Below are 17,478 nucleotides of genomic sequence, written 5' to 3'. Positions count from 1 at the left end.
CGTGCCAGCTATGGCAGCCAAAAAAAGAACAAAGGAAAAAAATCCACAGCCATCCCGGAAGGCTTCGGTGTGGCCTGTGCAACCCACCGATTTTCAGCGCAACGCCAGGCAGAATGACCCCAGTCAAAGCCCGTTGAAATCAATCAGCTGCAACCGGAGTAACTCTGCAGTGCGCGTCTGCGATATTTCAAGGATGTACCTCCTCCGTGAAGTTTGGTGGTAGATTTATTGGGACACAAAGGGGTTTTGCAAAATTGGTGCCGCTACAGCAAATACAAGACATGTTTACAGTTGGTAGATTTTTCAAATATGTATTGTTTTCAGGCTATACACACACGGCAAAAATCAGCGGTCATAAAAAGCAGTAGGTATTAAAAATTAGTACAATATTATTCAGATGCATCCTTCTAAACCAATAGTTTTCGATAGCACTTTAGCACTTTAAAGATCAACTAGATTTCCAAGGTATGAGCTTTCAAGAGTCGATGGGAAATGATGGCGCTCGAAGAAAAGCAAGCTTGCTTTGGGACTCCTGCTCATTCACACACACCAAGTCTTCACGCGATGTGTGAAGTCAAGTACCGAAGGGGGAGGGGGGAGATGCAATTTCTATTCTGTCTACAGCGCTGACTGCAGTCTGAGGTACGTTAATTTGGGAGCGTTTATCATTTTTATCCTGCTTTATTTTCAGAGCTGCCTGCCTCAAGCAGGTCTCTGAAGAGATACATAAATGTTCTAAATAAACAGATAATATTGTCTACTACAGACATGTAAATACTAACTAATTTGAAATGACAAAGCTACATTAAAATTTATGTTAATAAAATGTCCAGGCAAAGATGAATTCAGTTAAGTAAATCTCACTATAGTTTAACGTCAGGAACTACAAAGCTAAGACCACGGCTATACAGCCTGGAAAATCCACAACAACCATCGTTCTCCGGCCGTGAAAGCCGTCAACAAAACATCACTATAGTTTAGTTTTTACCTTTATGAAGAGAAACCACTTGATTCCTTCCTGCTCTGTTAATTCCAGATAGGATTGTTCCATATTTAACACAGATATTGAACAACAATAGCAACAACAGTGTGTTTATACACCAGTCTTCTAGACAAATTATTGCCCACAGATTAGGGCCCTACTCAGAGCAGTTAACATAGGCAGTTTTATTACCCCCACAATACAGCTGGGGAGCTAGGGCTGAAAGAAATGGCGTACCCGAGGCCACCAGCTGAGCCCATGGTGGTAGGATTCAAACCAGCAGAGTGCTGACTAGCAGCCCAACCCTTTAACCAGCCCAACCCTTTAACCCCTATGCTGCAGCAGCATCACGCTGCTACATCCGACCCAAACTCTTCTTAGGAAGGCACAGTGAGAGGCCCCTGGAATCTCCTTCTACTTAAAAACATAAAATGTGTATGAAAACACTTTTCACTTTCCAGGGTTTGTTCAGGTGAAACAAATTGCCCTTCAGTAATACATTCACTTGGCAATTTATCTGCTTATGATGCCAGAATTTATTACATCAGCCCCAAGGATATTTTTTTTTCTGGCTTGTGTGAATGCATGAACACAAAAATGGATTTGTTACTCCTGTTATTTCCTGCATGGGTTTTAAGCAGGGTGGATTTGATTTAAATCGAATAGATTTAAACCATGATTTAAATCACTAGTCTTAGACTCCTCACACTTAGCTTCTTGTGCAGATCTATTCTACTCCCAACAATCTTCTATTCTGAATTTTTTGAAACTTAGCATTTAAGAGGTAAGGGGGTTGGTTCTGTGTACAAAGATTTGCAAAGGAACAATGGGATTAAGGTCTTTTTCTCAACTGTGTATGTTTATTTTATAACCTTTTTGCTGTGAAGAAGAGACGTGATCTCTGCAGACACAAATTCACAGTTTTGAGAACTGTAAAACCAAGCATCTGTGACAATATCTTCTAGATAGAAAAACTGCCCGATAATCTTACAGAAACCTCTGGAAGATCATGGCATTGTGAATAGATTAATGGAATTTGTTTACCAAAAAAATTAAACATTGCATGAACATACAGCCTCATGCTACATAATTAAAAACTAATCCTTATTTCATGATGACAACCGTTGGGACTATAATGTATCTTAAATTGAAAACTATCTTTAGATAGATTTTTCCTCAAAAAACATTTTCTTTAAAAAAACCCAATTTTTTTTTTAAAATCATTGATTTTTATCCACCCTGGTTTTAAGACCTGGAGATCTTGTAACACTTCCAACAATGTATGACATACATAGCGGTCGCTTTGTTAGCCCCAGAAAATAAAATTAGCCTCCTGCTTAAATCCATGATTTTGATCCCACAGAGCAAGGCAGAGCTGCACTGTAGAAATGAATCATAGAGTTGGGAGGGGCCTTACATACCATCTAGTCCAGCCTCCTGCCCTCTGCAGGAACAGCCTAAAGCATCCCCTACAAGTATTCCTTCAGCCACTCCCTGAAGACTGCCAATGAGGGGGGGGGGGGCGACCATATCCCTAGGCAGCCAATTCCACTCTTAATGTGAAGTTTTTCCTAATGTTCAGCTGGTACCTTCCCTCCTGTAGCTTAAACCCATTGTTTCATGTCCTATCCTCTGTTGCCAACAGAAACAGCTCCCTCCCCTCCCCTAAGTGACAGCCTTTTAAGTATGTAAAGAGGGCAATCATTTCTTCCCTCCCCCTCAAAATGCTAACTTTCCTGTTGCCATCATCTATGCTCTCTGAAACTCTTCCCCTGTAGATGGACTCGCAGGAACATGAAGAGGGTCACAGGGCCGGGGAAGGAAGGCTGCAGGGAGAAGAGAAAATCAGACAAAAATTGCTCTCCTTCTGCAATCAGAAGTGCTTATCGCAAGCAGAAAGGCAACTTAAGATCCAAGACGATGGCGCTTACTTCCAGGTAAACCAGCACAGGATTAATTCCAGAGGAATTAGCCTGTTGCAGAAAAATAAAGATGAGCCTTGAGGTATCTTCAAGACAATCATGTTTTTATTCTAGTTAAAAACTTCTGTGAACCAGTGTCCCACTGCATGCATCTGACCCAGTGGGCCCTAAGGCCAAGAAAGCTGTGTGCCAGAATGAAAATTAGGTTACCTATTGAAGGTGCCACAAGAGTCCTTCTATATGGGTGCCTAGGATCCAGCCTCTAAAGTCTGCGTGCAAACCTTGCTCCTTTTACCAATACTGAACATTTCTTTGTGTGGTTTGCTGATTTTGCCTTTGTATTCTCTGAGGCTTGGGGAAAATATCAGCTGCATTTAGGAATTAGGAAGAGAGCAGCAAATGCCCCTCCCCCTGCATCAGGGCTTCCCCCCATAGGTTTATCACACTGCTGATGCTAGAAGAGGACCACAGTGAGGGCAAGGCAGAAAGTCACCCCACTCGAGAAATAATCGTAGCAAAGAATCCAAACAACTCACAAGACAGCCAGGAAATACTTGCATTTATTATACCTAATACAGCACCATCAGTGTATTTGACAGAGTAACATAGTTGGAGGAAGAAGGTGTGTGCTTTCAAGTTTATAATCTAGATTGGAAATCCCAAATGTATTTGGATCTAGACTCAGTTTTACATCCAGCCAAATAAGACTTCTTGTGCCTGTGCCTTGACACGAGCATGGAACTGCCACATATCTGAGAAGAGTGCCCTGTTTTGCATGCAGAAGGTCTCAGGGTCAATCCCCCGTAGCCCCTGTTAAAAAGGATCTCTGGTGCTGGGAAGGGCCTTTCTCTGCCAGAGGTCTGCTGACAGGCAGGAAAGACAGTTATGAAGCTAAATAGTCTAACTCTTGGGTATAACACCTTCACGAGTTCCATTTTTCCAGTCCATTGCTTTTTACCGCCCAACTCTGCAACAACACAGTGTGAAGAACAAAATTCTAGCTTATGGAATGTGTGACAACAACAACTCCAAAAGGTAAGACTACTCAATTAAAAAACTATTAATGTATCTTTCACACCTTTCAAAAATAGTTTACCCTCTTAGCCTATCTGACCATAAGAACCATAGACCATCTGACCATAAAATGACCCTACCAAGATCAGATAATAGATCCATCTAGTCCAACTGGATGTTTCCAACAGGGGCCAACTGCATGCCTCCTGGAAGCCCCCCCCCCCACAAAGCAGCAGCCCTCCCTTGGAGTTTGCTCTCCAGGTCTGTTATTCAGAGATACACTGCCTCTAAACATGGAGGTTTCTGTGACTAACAATAGTCCATTGATGGACTTGACTTTATCCTCCATGACTTTGCCTAACCCCTTTTAAAGACCTCTGAGAACACCATAAAGAGCCCTGTAGGATCAGACCAAAGGTCTGTCTAGTCTAGTCTGACAAACTCATTTCCACAATGGCCTGCTAGAAGCTTTCCAGAAACCATCTAGCAGGGGTATGAAGGCCAAGAGCCTTTTTCTTCCTTCTCCCCCTCCCCCTGTGATACAACTGGTATTTGAAGGCACATGGCCATTGTACCGGATGAGTCCCCTCGAAGCATGCAAGGATAGTTTTAGGCACAAACCAGGGACAGATGTGTGTAGCACAGCTTGAAGCTTGCTCAGCATGTTGGTTTGCCACACTCTGAATATTCCAAAACATTTCTGCCAGTGTTAATTTTCTTGCGCAATGTGCACATGGTCCTCACCAAAAGCCAGTGTGGTATAGTGGGGAAGTCCTGAACTTGGGGCCACTCTGTCATAGCTAACCTACCTGGTAGGATTGTTGTGAGGATAAAATGAGGGGAAGGGAGGACAACATTATAACAACGTAACATTATTATTGTTATTATTCATGTGCTTTTTTGTTTTCTTGTAGTAAAGAAAAACCTGGGAAAACTTTACTCGGAGCTTTTGTGGAGATCAAGGTATAGAACTTTAGCCTCTCTGGCAAAAAGTCAGAAGCCCCCGCAACATGTCTCAGGGCTCGTGCTGTGAGTTCAAATCCTGACACCAACACAGATTCTCAGGTGTTTCACTAAGCCTAGCTGAAGAGTTACTATGGTTTCTCTCTTGTGTGAATGTCTTGGTGCTTAATAAGAGTTGATTTCAGACTGAATCCCTTCCTGCACTTGGAGCATTGATATGGCTTCTCTCCAGTGTGATTTCTCCGATGCCTGACAAGGTGATGGTTGTAAATAAAGCCCTTCCCACACTCCAAGCACTTGTATGGCTTCTCTCCAGTGTGAGTTCTCTCATGGGCTTTAAGCTGTGATGGCCGGTTGAAGCTTTTCCCACACACTAAGCATTTATAGGGCTCCTCCCCTTTGTGGGTCCTCTCATGATTATGAAGGCTTGACGTCTGATTGAAGCTTTTCCCGCACTCCGAGCATGTGTATGGTTTCTCCCCTGTATGTATTCTTACATGAACAACAAGGTTGGACTTTAAACAGAAGCTCTTCCCACAGTCTGAGCACTGGAATGGTTTCTCTCCTGTATGGATTCTCTGGTGTCTGATGAGGCTTGCTTTCTCACTGAAACCTTTCCCACAGTCAGAGCATTTGTGTGGTTTTTCTTCCATGCGCACTCCCTCATCAGCAAGATGAATCTGGTGATGTTTAATAAAGTAAGAGATTTGTCTGAAGCTTTTCCCACAATCGGGACATTTGTAGGGTTTCTCTCCGGTGTGAGTTCTCTCATGTTCCTTCAGGTTCCCAGCCTGGCTAAATCTCTTCCCGCACTCGGAACACTTATATGGTTTCTCTCCTGTGTGTGTTCTCTGATGAGCAATGAGGTTAGAGCTCGTACTAAAGGATTTTTCACAGCTTGAACATTTATATGGTTTCTCTCCTGTGTGGAATCTATGATGTGTTGTGAGCTCAGAGATTTTTCGGAAGCTCCTCCCACAGTCTAAACATGTATACGGTCTCTCTCCCGTGTGAGTTTTCTCATGTTCTTTAAGGGACCCTGAACGGCTGAAGCTTTTCCCACAATCAGGACATTTGTAGGGTTTCTCTCCAGTGTGGATTCTCACATGCAAAACAAGACTTCCTTTATGGCTGAAGCTTTTCCCACAATCAGAGCACACATATGGTTTCTCCCCCGTGTGGATTCTTGCGTGGGCAATAAGATTTCCTTTCTGGTCAAAGTTCTTACCACAATTCAAACACTTGTATGGTTTCTCTCCTGTGTGGATTCGGTGATGTCTAATGAGTTTAAAGTGAGCATTGAAGGACTTCCCACAATACAAACATTGGTATATTTTCTCCTCTATTTGGGCTCCGCCATACACAGCAAGGTCTGAGCTATCCCTCCACTGCATTGACGTCTCCTGTCTCCCACCTTCACAGACACCTTCCTGGCCTGCAATTCCACTTTCTTGGCAAACAGCAGATTCGCCCTCTCTCTTCTTCAAGCCATTTTCCCATTTTCCCCATGGCCTATGTGGACTTCTGGCAGGTTCAGGAGTTTTCAAAACATTCCCCTTGGCTGTTCTGTCAGACATAAGAAGTTCCCTTTGCTTGGAGGCTTCCCAATGGTGATCTTCATTTTTGTTGTCCATTGCACACCCCTCACCTGACAGGGACAAGAAGAGATTCCAGAACAAGTTATTAAGAGTTAATAATTTATCCCATTGGGCCGAGTAGAGTCTCCTTGGAATGGCAGAGGCTCTCCAAGCTTTCAGGAAGAGAAAGACCTTTCCCAACTCCTGTCACCTAAAACTCTTTTAAGGGAGTTAAGCTTGAGACCAAAAGACAGACGTCCGGTGCCCCTAGTCCAGTACAGTCTGTTTGCACTGACAGCAGATCTCCAAGGTTTCAGGCAAAGTTCTGTACCAGTATCTATTTGGCAACATCTTAAGTTCATAAATTAGCTTTGTTTTAGGTGGGGATTCAGCCAAAAATCAAAGTTTGATCTGTCGATTAATCAACTGAATCAATGCCATAGACAGATTGCCTTGAAGCTGTGGTTGAGGTGTTGAAAGTTAACAAGAGGGCCCCACAGAGATTATTCTTATAGGGAAGGCTGATGTTCTGGGGTGGATTGATCTGCCAGGTCCAGATGGGGTAAGTTTGAAAAAAAAACATGAATAACAATAATAATGTTGTGCTTATAAACCACTCTTCTAGACAGATTAGTGACCCACTCAGAGGGATGAACAGTCAGAGTTGTTATTTATCCCCACAATAAAGCTCGGGAGCTGAGGCTGAGGGGAGTGGGTTACCCAAGGCCACCTGCTGAGCTCATGGCAGGAGTAGGATTTGAACCAGCAGAGTGCTGATTCACAGCCAAACCACTTAACCACCATGCTACTGCTTAAGGGTGCTCTTGGACTCAGCCTTGCTTTTGGAAAAACCAGTTGGACCTTCCATTGATTACATTTTGTGCCCAAGCGACCTCCTTAGCTGGAGTCTTCTGACATGGTTACACTGATCCATGATGCTACAATGGCTAGGCTACTGCAATGAACTTTATGTGGGGCTGCCCTTGGTGGGGGAGCTTTAATTAGTGATTCATGATGCATACCAACTTGAACATGTAACACCTGTGCTTAAAGTGATTCATTGGCTACCTGTTTTTCCCAGTGCTGCTTATTATATTAAAAGCCACTCACAACCTAGCAAACACACATTTAAAGGACTGCTTCTCCCTGTATGAAGCCATGTGTCAACTGCATTCATCCACGTTAGCACATCTAAGTGATGTTTCCCTTGAACATGGCATGCATGGAACTTCTCTCACCTTTGTCTTCAGAGTTCTCAAGTTCCAACTTGCATTTAACTGCATGCATCAGAAGAGTCTTATGTGGACGACTCGTCTCAGGTCTCGGGCTAGTTTTACAGCCCTCAGGCTTTGAAGAAACTTTGTCCTTGACTTTCTCTGAAGAAGTGACATGTACTTCATCAGGCACAGGGCTTACTTCTTCAGAGATTTCCCCTCTGATCTTCTTTGTAATGCTGTCACCTAGTAGGATACAGAGATAACATAGTGTAACTACAAAGTTTATTTTTGTGGCCCCACAGAGTCATTGTGAGGGAAGGACTGAAATAAACCCATGTGTGCCACTCTGAGATCAGCCGACGAGAAGGGTAAGATACACAGTTAATGCTAACTGAGGCACCTACAACATTGTAGTTAAAAGACTGAACTATGAACCAGAAATGCCAGCTTCTAATTTACCCTCTGCCAGGAAAACGCAAGGTCACCTCAGGCAAATCTCTCTGCCCTCCACTTCAGCCTCTCAATCTCTGTTATAAGAATAACACTGCTGACAAGTTGTTGCAAAGTTTACTGATACAATGAATGCAAATTAGGGCCCAGCTGAAGACATTTTAGCCTAGTAATTGCATGAGTTATCCATTGCTTAAATTTGCATATAAGAAAACACAACAGTTCTGAGGGGGAAAAATGACCCTCTTTGTGTTTAGATGATGAAAATGTTTTGCAGCATCTTGGAAAAGATATTCTTCCTCTCACACACAGGATGGAAGAATGCCTCTTTTAAGGTGGTGCAGCTTTTCTAAGTGCTTAGCAGAGGAATTCTCCTTTCATTTTTTCATTGGAGGGCCTGCCTCTTCTAAGAGGACTGCCTGCCACCTGCGGCTTACTGCTTGGAAGAGGCATTCCCCCTTCTCTCACACACAGGAGGGAACAGCCCTTTCTATGACTGTGCTTGCCACCTATTGTTTTTTCTAAGAGGAGGCGTTCAGCCTTCAGTCTCTTGCTGAAGAGCCGCATCATATAAGAGGACACTTGAACAAACACCATTTTACATAGCCAGCAGAAAACAGGGAGAGGGTACAGCCTGGATTGCTACCCCAGGCCTGTTCCAGATCTCTGGAGCGGTCTCCAAAAAACTCCTAGGATGAGCTGCCACAGTCCTCATTTTCCTAAAGGAAGGAATAGAGTGGAAGAAGTTGGTATGATGAATACAGCTGGTGCATAAGGCTTGTACAACGAGAGGCAGTCCAGATATGTAGGCCCCAGGCTATGTTTATGTTTATTAGATTTATATCCCGCCCTCCCCGTACACAGGTTCGTGTGTTGTTATCACATGTTCTCCCTTTCACATATATCCTTAGACACATGTGGACTCTAACTTGAGTTTGGGACATTTGCCAAGAACTGCAACCAACTTTGGGGAATTATGTTCAGTGTCAGGGGAACCTTTTCCCACTTCCACAACAGGGATGGCTTGGAAAACTGGCACACTTGCCAATTAGGGGGAGCAGAGTATGTAGTTTAGGAATCACTGCCTGGAAGGAGGGAAAGAAAGCTCAGACTGCCTCTAATAAGGTACCACTAATTATGAAACAACCAGATTTTTTCCAAAACAAGGTTTAGAGAGAAATAGAGAAGAACAGGAACTGAAAAGGCACTCAAGCATAAGAACAGGGAAATTGTTATGTTTAGAAGGGAGTGCATATGAAGAGTTACAAGGGAGGAGAGAAAAAGAAAGTCGGGACTGTTGGCTGAGTAAGAATTCTGCAGCTGGGAACAGACATGAGGAGAAGTGGGAGAGGGGGGGGGTTAAGGAAGGGGAAAGGAGAGTTTTTAACAGAAAAGGAATGAACAGAGGAGTTTAGCTATCCTCAGTCTGTTGAGCTGGGCAGAGTATGTTGTCTGTTTTAGACAATCCAGAGATTGAGAGCAGGGGACTTTAAGTAGTGCTTCCAAAGGTCCCAGGAAATAAGAAGAAGGTAAGACAGCTGAGGGACATTCATGTGGGGCAAGGAAACATCCCAAAGTCCCAGAGAATGAAAAGCAGAGTTGGCTGCCTCTGCACAAGCAGAAGGGATTATACTGCACAGTTTTGGCTGGCAGAGCAGCAACTGTTATAGGAACCAGCACAAAAGCATATCGGAGAAATAGTTGCAAAGTCCAGGAATCTGTAGTAAGTCCAGGATAAGAATCTATGGATTTCCTGGCTCTGAATGAGTTGGGGGCAGCGGCGGGGGGGGGGGGGGGTGTCCCAGAAAGGCAACAAAGGGTAATTGCATCCAGGCAGGGGAATATCCTGGGTTGGCAAGGGGGCTGGCTGGTGGGAGGCTTCACTCATGTCTGTAGGAGACATTTAGGCAAGTAAAACTAATCAAGCTCTAGGTAAGGAAATCAATCCTTACCTAGAGATGCCATGTCTCTAGAATTATTCTTCATGTCTTCTCTGTACAGACCCTTCTTCCAATGGTGTTCAGTCTCTAAAAAATTGGAGTAAAAATCATAAGCCCTATAAATGGTAATGGATATTACCACTGATTTATTTTATTTAAAGTATTTCTACGTTTTCCTTCCAATTTAGGGTCCCCAAGATAGAGAACCTTAAAACATTTCAAACATTAAAATATTTCAGACATTAAAAGCATTTTTATATATTTATATTTACACAACTCAATAAACCATAGTAGAAACATAAACACATAAAAATATGAATACAAAAAAACCCCACAAACAGGGAGGAGGGTAAAAAGTTAAATGAGGGAATGCCAAACAGAACACAAAAGTTTTATTTATTATTTATTTTATTTTTAACCCACCCTCCTCGCAAGCTGGGGAGACAGATGAATCTCCTCGGGGACTAAGTTCCAAAGTTAGACTCCATTGCAGTAAAGGAGCAGAGACATGATCTGTATACATTTGCAGTGTTTTGAAGTGTTATAAAGTTTAATCCAATATCAAGCTAGCCCTCTTGTGACTATATGAGACTGTGTTTCTGTTCAATGAACACTTTCTTTGATATAAACATTTGTGCTGTTTTCAATTTTTATTTTTATTTTATTATGCCTCTGAGACAGCAAAAACGAAGAAACACACACTACAGTAGCATAGGGTGCAGCAGTTTGCAGATGTCTCTGTACAATTACGTGTCTCTGTAGTTTCACTCATAGAAAAGGAAGGCATTTTTCTTTTAAATTTCATACATATGCCAAATTTTATCTGCTATGGTAGAAATGATACATTTTATGCAGTTAAATAATCAAAATAATGTTAAGCTTGAAATGAAAGTATTGCATACATTTCAATTCCACACACACACACCAATTTTCTGGGTTTCCCCTGAAATAACCAGAATTCTCACTGCCCACCCCCATGGCTTCAAAATTTCCATAAACGTTACATTCCTAGGAAGAACCCCAGCTGTTAGAAGAAAAACAAGCTGAAAATGTTATCGATTTCAGGAACAGCTTTTCTCTGTGTTATGAGAGATCTGCAGCACACCTTCATTATAGATTGGAACCAGTTTCAATCCTGGTTCACCACTAAAACCCTCAACCAAGAAACTGGTAGGACATAACCACATGAAATTCCTTTATATGCAGGTGCTTTCCACATAGGGACAGGCTTGCACTCCCAGCACCTTTTTTAATGGCAAATGGAAGATCATTATAGCATTATAATGATCTATCTACTATCTCCTCTGGATCCTCATCTTGCATTTTTAAAGTATGTCTCTGTCTCTAGCCCCTTTCATTGTGGAGATATAAGAGGAAAGGCACAAGGAAAAGAGAATTCATTACTTACTGCTTTTGTTTTAAGTGAAAGCTGGGAATGTAGAGGAGCTAATAGCTTTTCAATTGGCAATTAAAAATAAAAGCTATCCAGTGGGGAGGAGGAATGGTCACCACTGAGGACAGAAAAACAGTACTAATATCTGAAAATCTGAACTTTCCTGTCCACAAGAGTGCCAGCCCAGTTTTACTGTGATCTTTCCCATTGCACTCAGGACTGGCCCCTGAGTGCAATGACGGCCCCAGGGTGTGACAGAAGGGGTCTGGGACTGGAATGACAGGCCCCTCACTGGAATGACGGCTCCTGGGTGTGACAGAAGGGTTTTGGGACTGGAATGACACACCCCTGACTGGAATGACGGCCCCTGGGTGTGACAGAAGGGCTCGGGGACTGGAATGACAGGCCCCCGACTGGAAAGAAGGCCCCTGGGTGTGAGAGAAGGGCTCTGGGACTGGAATGACAGGCCTCCGACTGGAAAGAAGGCCCCTGGGTGTGCCAAACTATGTGTTGGATCCTTGCTAATGCTATGTCTTTAAATATGTATATGTTAGCCTTATGGTATTGTATTGAAATGTGCTTACTTGATACCGATTGTATTAACATACTGTGTAATCTAGTGAGACTGGAATGACAGGCAAGAGATCATTATTCTACTCAGGGGCATGTCATTCCAGTCCCAGAACAATTCTGCAATATATAGAGACTCTCAGGCCTTTCAAGAATGAGTCATTTAGGTCCCAGAAAGTTTCCACAACACCCAGAGGCTTTCATTGCACTCACGGGCCTGTCATTCCAGTCCCAGAGCCCTGCTGTCACACCCAGGGACCGTCATTCCAGTCAGGGGCCTGTCATTCCAGTCCCAGAGCCCTTCTCTCACGCCCAGGGGCCGTCATTCCAGCGTGGAGCCTGCCATTCCAGTCCCCGAGCCCTTCTGGCACACCCTGGGGCCGTCATTCCAGTCAGGGGTGTGTCATTCCAGTCCCAAAACCCTTCTGTCACACCCAGGGGCCGTCATTCCAGTGAGGGGCCTGTCATTCCAGTCCCAGACCCCTTCTGTCACACCCTGGGGCCGTCATTGCACTCAGGGGGCTGTCAATCCAGTCCCAGAACAGTTTATCTGGGCCCAGAGACTTTCCTTCAAAATCCATTCCATGTTTTCTTTGCACCTTTTTTTTGCTCTAATGTGTTTCAATGGAGCCCATGCAAGTCAACGGGCATTCCAGGTTCCCATTATTTCCAATGGGCATTCAAGCCTCTCCCATTATTTTCAATCGGCAGTCCTGTCATTCGTTTTAGTACATCCCACGTCCCCGAAGCTTGGTCTAAATGGCTGTGAGTCTCTAATTCATACAAGAACATTTTGACTCTCCCTGCTAGTGACTCTTAAGTTACCACCCTTCCAATTTCCCTTCAGCCAACTCTCCCCTGCTACTTCCTTCCCTCCTTTTGGTAACCATTTTACCTTTACGCAAACGCTCATTCAACTCACCTTTCTCCCAGCAGCAAAGATCCGCCCCCCCACCCCGGAAAAGAGGAGGGGAGAACCCAACAGGAAGAGGTAGGGGCTACACCATTTCTATTCCCCCAGTCTCACATTTCTTTGTCTCTCTAGGAGCCAGCACTTAGTCACCTTAACTCTTAGGTGCCCCGGTGTGTGTGTGTTTTTAAAAGATAATTTCAGCTTTCCTCTCAGGATTTACAGCTGGCGTTTCTTCCTCAGAGCTGATGAATACTGGAGGCTGCCTTATATTGAATGCAGGTCAGTATTGTCTACTGTAACTGGTTGCAACTCTGACTCGAGGCTCAGGTCGAGGAATTTAAAATTTCTTTGCTAGAGACGCTGGGGATTGAACCTCAGACTTTCTGCATTCCAGGCAGAGGCTCTGTCCCTCAGCTCGGGCCCCTCTCCTTTCCCTCAATACCTTTCATTTGCTGTGCCAGACAATAGTGGGTGGTGGTGACCGAATCTTGGTTTACACATGAGGAGGTGCAATGAGGTGGCAGAATGGACATGCCGCAAGGGGAAGATCCTGTTTGGAGCACTTCCCCTGTGCTGAAGAAAACTCCTGCGAAAAGAAAACTAGCGATGGAAGCAAAGAAAAAAGGTGGCAAGGCTTTTTCCTTGACATGCTACCTTTCTGTTTGCAGGGAAAAATTTTTTAATGGCACGGGAGCCTTCAAAAGCTGGAGTTCCTTGCCTGCACCCTGAAGTGATGCAGTCCATTCTGTCATCTTCATGGTTTGCTATCTATGCAGTGGGGCTTACACCCAAGAAAGGTGTTCTTAGGATCGCGTAGACTGCAGGATAGTGTGAATCAAACGCCTTGTTTCCCAAAAGTATGACAGCATTTTAAAAGCCATAAAATACAATACAAGCTTTCCCTTTAGCTGGAACTGAAAAAAAGGTATTACAGGACTTTGGCTTTTGTCCAAAGTCCTGTAATACCATTTTTGTTCAGACGAACAATGCTGCGTCTGTCTTCCTCAGTCCTGCTATTTCAGTATGCTTCCCAGCCTCCAGGTGGGGCCTGGAGTTCTGGAATCACAACTGATCTCCAGTTTACAGAGTTCAGTTTCCCTGCTTCTCCCTCGGCACTATACCCAAATTGCCAGGAATTTCCTATGCTTGAGTTGGCAACCCTAGCTACTTGAGTTTTTTTCCTCCCAATTCCGGGAGTTTGAGAGTCAGTTTGCAACCATCTGCATGCCAAACGTGTTCAAGAAGCCTTCCCCAGATCTTCTGAATTCTTCCTCTATCTGTGCAAGTGGTGGGGAACCAAAAGACATCTACAGAAAGGTAAAGGAACCCTGTTCATAAGTTACAGTGAGTGCAAGTATAATCTGTGTACAGTGTACACTTGATTTTTCTTTATATGTGCATTGAGTAATTGTTATATTACATCCAAAGCATGCGCAACTGAACATGCAGTTGAAACTGTACATTTATCCAGGTACCAGTCCCCAGTTTCGTTTGTAAAGTGAACGCGTATTGGTTCTTTATTACAAACAGACGTATACCTATACAGACAAGGATGTATGAGCAGTCACTGTAACATGTGAACAGGGCAAGGAACTCTAGTTCCACCTGGAGTTGGGCAACCCTGAGTCATCAGAAATATCCCAGAAGACTGTAGTTGTGGTGGTTGCTGTAATTAGTGTACAAAAATTTGGCTTAGTTCAGACATAATGTGAAACCGTGGTTTACTTTCACCATGGTTAGTTTGTGAAACCAGGATTTGGCTCATCACTTTCACTATAGCCAAAGGTCTCTGTAGCTGGGGAATATGTGCAGGCCATGCTGGGGAATAAGGCTAGAGTAGGAGGTCTTCATTCATCCTTCACCCGAAGCTCTAGTTAAGACTACCTGTGGTTAATGAACCATGTTCAAACATTGATTGCAGAGCCTAGATTTATTTGAAACCTAAGTAACTGTAGTTGGTGTAGTGGCCCACATTTGGAAAATTGCACTAATTGTAATTGGTTTAATTAAACCACGATTTTGCCATGTGATATCTGACCTAACCCTTTGAATCCAAAAGGTAATGGAGGACCACCAGAGGAACAAACTATTGTCCATGCTTGCAGAAGCGCATGGATCATTCAATTACAGTTGCAGGCTGGGAAATTCCTTTCGATTTGGGGGTGGAGCCTGGGGAGGGTGAGGTTTCAGGAGGGGAGGGATCTCAGTGGAGCAAAATGCCATAGAGTCCATCCTCCAAAGCAGCTATTTTGTCCAGGGGGACTGATCTCTGTACTCTGAAGATCAGTTGTGATGCTAGGAGATCTCCAGGCCACACTTGGAGGTTGCCAACCCTTTGTTCAAGAAAGTTACACACCATATGAGCTCCGCTCCCAATTTCTTGTCTTCCAAGGATTGATTGATTTACATAATTTATAGTCCTCCTTTCTCACTGAAACTCAAGGCATATTACATGAGGCAGGACAGTTTAAATCAGCAGGATGAAAGGTTTCCAAATCAAGACCCACCAGAGGCCTGTGCTAGAAAACCTTCCTTTGTGCCATGAGTGGGAAACTTCTAGCAGAAATCCAACCTTTTCTCACTTAGGAGAGGGCTGTTACGAAACGTACGCCACAGAAATACTTCCATGGTCTAAGACAAAAATATTTTATGCCTGTAATAAACAGCTGCAGCAGTCTTAGTCTCTCCCTCACGTTTTGATCCCTCCCTTTTCCCAAGGGGTTTGTGCAGGGCCGGCCCACCTCACCCCTTGAGGCGGTGAGGTGGGCGCCGCGGGGGGGTGCTGAGGTGCCGAAGGGGGTGCCAGAGGGGGTGCCGGGGGCGGAGGTGCATGCCACAGAGCTGACATGCCTGGCCCGCAGCTGCTGCAGCTGGCCAGCCCCGCGACACCATCGCCACCAACACACGCCCCTGGCTGGGCGCAGCCGCCGCAGGCCAGGCACGGCAGGCATCCGGGGCAGCGTGCAGAACCTCTCCAGCCACCCGCCACGCCCGACTGGGAGCGTGGGCAGCCTCCACGCGCCATCCCAGCCACCCGCCGGCCAATGGGGCTGGCTTGCTGCGTGATGATGTCATCACGCAGTGACACCATCACGCAGTCCGGGGGCGCATGTGTGCACTATGTGCGCGCGTGTGTAGGGGCAGCCACGGGCGCCAGAAACCCTGGTGCCGCCCCTGGGTCTGTGGAGGCATACATAGCTCTTCCCTTCTCCAAATTTACAGTGCAATCCGATGCACTCTTAAGGCCACCAAAATCAATGGACTCCCCAATGTATAGGTTACAAAGTCCTTGGGCCCCCATGTGTCCTGCCCACAGATATGCTCTGGGTGTCTCATGCTCAAACCTAAATTCCTGGGCACATGATGGGCACTTAAGCCTTCCCCCTCTCTTGCCATATTTTTGGGGTTGCCAGCTCCAGTTTAGGAAATTCCTGGATATTTGGGGGTAGAACCTGGGGAGGGCAGCATTGGGGAGGAGACGGATGTGATGTCAGAGAGTCTGCCCTCTGCAGCTGCCATTTCCTCCAGGGCAACAGAGCTCTGAGGTTTAGAGATCAGCTGTAATTCCAGGAGAACTCTGGGCCTCACCTGGAGTTGGGCAACCCTGTGTTTTCCTGACCCCAAAGACCCCAGGGTGCCCTCCATTTGCCCTGTATGGGAAACTTACATGTCAGAAGAGGAACTGGAGTTGGGGCGGGGGGGGGGGGGGGAATGGATCCAACCTGCCCAAAACTGAAACCAAGAGAAACTATATAAGTATGTAAGCACTATAAATTTAATCAATTCTAAACTAAATAAGTAATTTTTAATAAATGTGTAAGAAAATCATCCTAACATTTAAAAAAACCTCTCATGTTGTCAATCAGAAGATTAGAAACCAAATGTGTTTTGATAAAGTTCTCTTCATCCGTGATCGACCATACAAACTTGCAGGGGAGATACAGCTGATTCCTAAGAAAATACGTGTAAATTAATATTATTGCACACAATGTACACAGAATTAAAACATAAATCATATTAATTCTGCATCTTTTGTTGGACCAAGTTCATTTTCAGTAACCTAACAATGCAAATAAAATCAACTTAATTTTTAATTCTTTTTGTAAAAACAATTGAATAAATGAATAAATCAAGCTTTAAAAAGATGTCTCCCTTCATTAACCTATTCACTTGGTGTTTCAGTGAAGGGGATTAAAGAATTTTCTTGCACCAAAGAAGTAAAACCTGTATGAAGTCCGGAAGGACAGCAGTGTTAATTGTACTGAAATTAAGCAGGAGTGCCAAACACCTGAAAGACTCTGTTGATCTTTAAGGTGCTCCTGAACTGTTTAATTTTTAAAATAGTAAAGCGTCCAGTAGCATCTTTAAGACTAACCAACTTTATTGTAGCATAAGCTTTCGAGAACCACAGCTCTCCTCATCAGATGCAAAACTAATTTTGCAACTACAGACTAACACAGCTAACTCCTCTGGATCTCTTTAATTTTTGTTAGCCTCAAAATCTGACTCCTGTTTAATTTCTGAAATGAACTAATCA

At 44.2% G+C, this 17,478-nt stretch overlaps 1 protein-coding gene and 1 long non-coding RNA gene across 2 annotated transcripts; one reads left to right on the top strand and one right to left on the bottom strand.

The window, feature by feature from the left end:
- Positions 1–42: 42 nt before the first annotated feature.
- LOC129327175 (uncharacterized) lies at positions 43–4,911 on the top strand. Its single transcript, XR_008596782.1, has 3 exons — positions 43–642; positions 2,761–2,919; positions 4,833–4,911. It is a non-coding gene; the product is annotated as an uncharacterized LOC129327175 (long non-coding RNA).
- Positions 3,447–12,968, bottom strand: LOC129327151 (zinc finger protein 883-like). Its single transcript, XM_054975623.1, has 4 exons — positions 12,951–12,968; positions 10,078–10,152; positions 7,697–7,918; positions 3,447–6,529 (listed from the first exon to the last, which is right to left on the bottom strand). Exons 2-4 carry the CDS (start codon positions 10,109–10,111, stop codon positions 5,013–5,015), a joined length of 1,773 nt encoding a protein of 590 aa, XP_054831598.1. The 5' UTR covers positions 10,112–10,152; positions 12,951–12,968; the 3' UTR covers positions 3,447–5,012.
- Between the last annotated feature and the right edge of the window lie 4,510 nt (positions 12,969–17,478).

Source organism: Eublepharis macularius, chromosome 4 (genome assembly GCF_028583425.1).
Source record: "Eublepharis macularius isolate TG4126 chromosome 4, MPM_Emac_v1.0, whole genome shotgun sequence".
NCBI lineage: Eukaryota > Metazoa > Chordata > Lepidosauria > Squamata > Eublepharidae > Eublepharis > Eublepharis macularius.
Note: the sequence above shows the minus strand (reverse complement) of the source record. Positions and strands in the feature narration are given on the sequence as shown.

Bases quoted from the DNA above. Each gene is read 5' to 3' on its own strand.
- LOC129327151 (XM_054975623.1), bottom strand. From the start codon at position 10,111: ATGAAGAATAATTCTAGAGACATGGCATCTCTAG. The intron at 7,919-10,077 runs GTAAGGATTGAT...GTATCCTACTAG, and splicing joins TAGAGACATGGCATCTCTAG to GTGACAGCATTACAAAGAAG. The intron at 6,530-7,696 runs GTGAGAGAAGTT...TGTCCCTGTCAG, and splicing joins TGAGAACTCTGAAGACAAAG to GTGAGGGGTGTGCAATGGAC.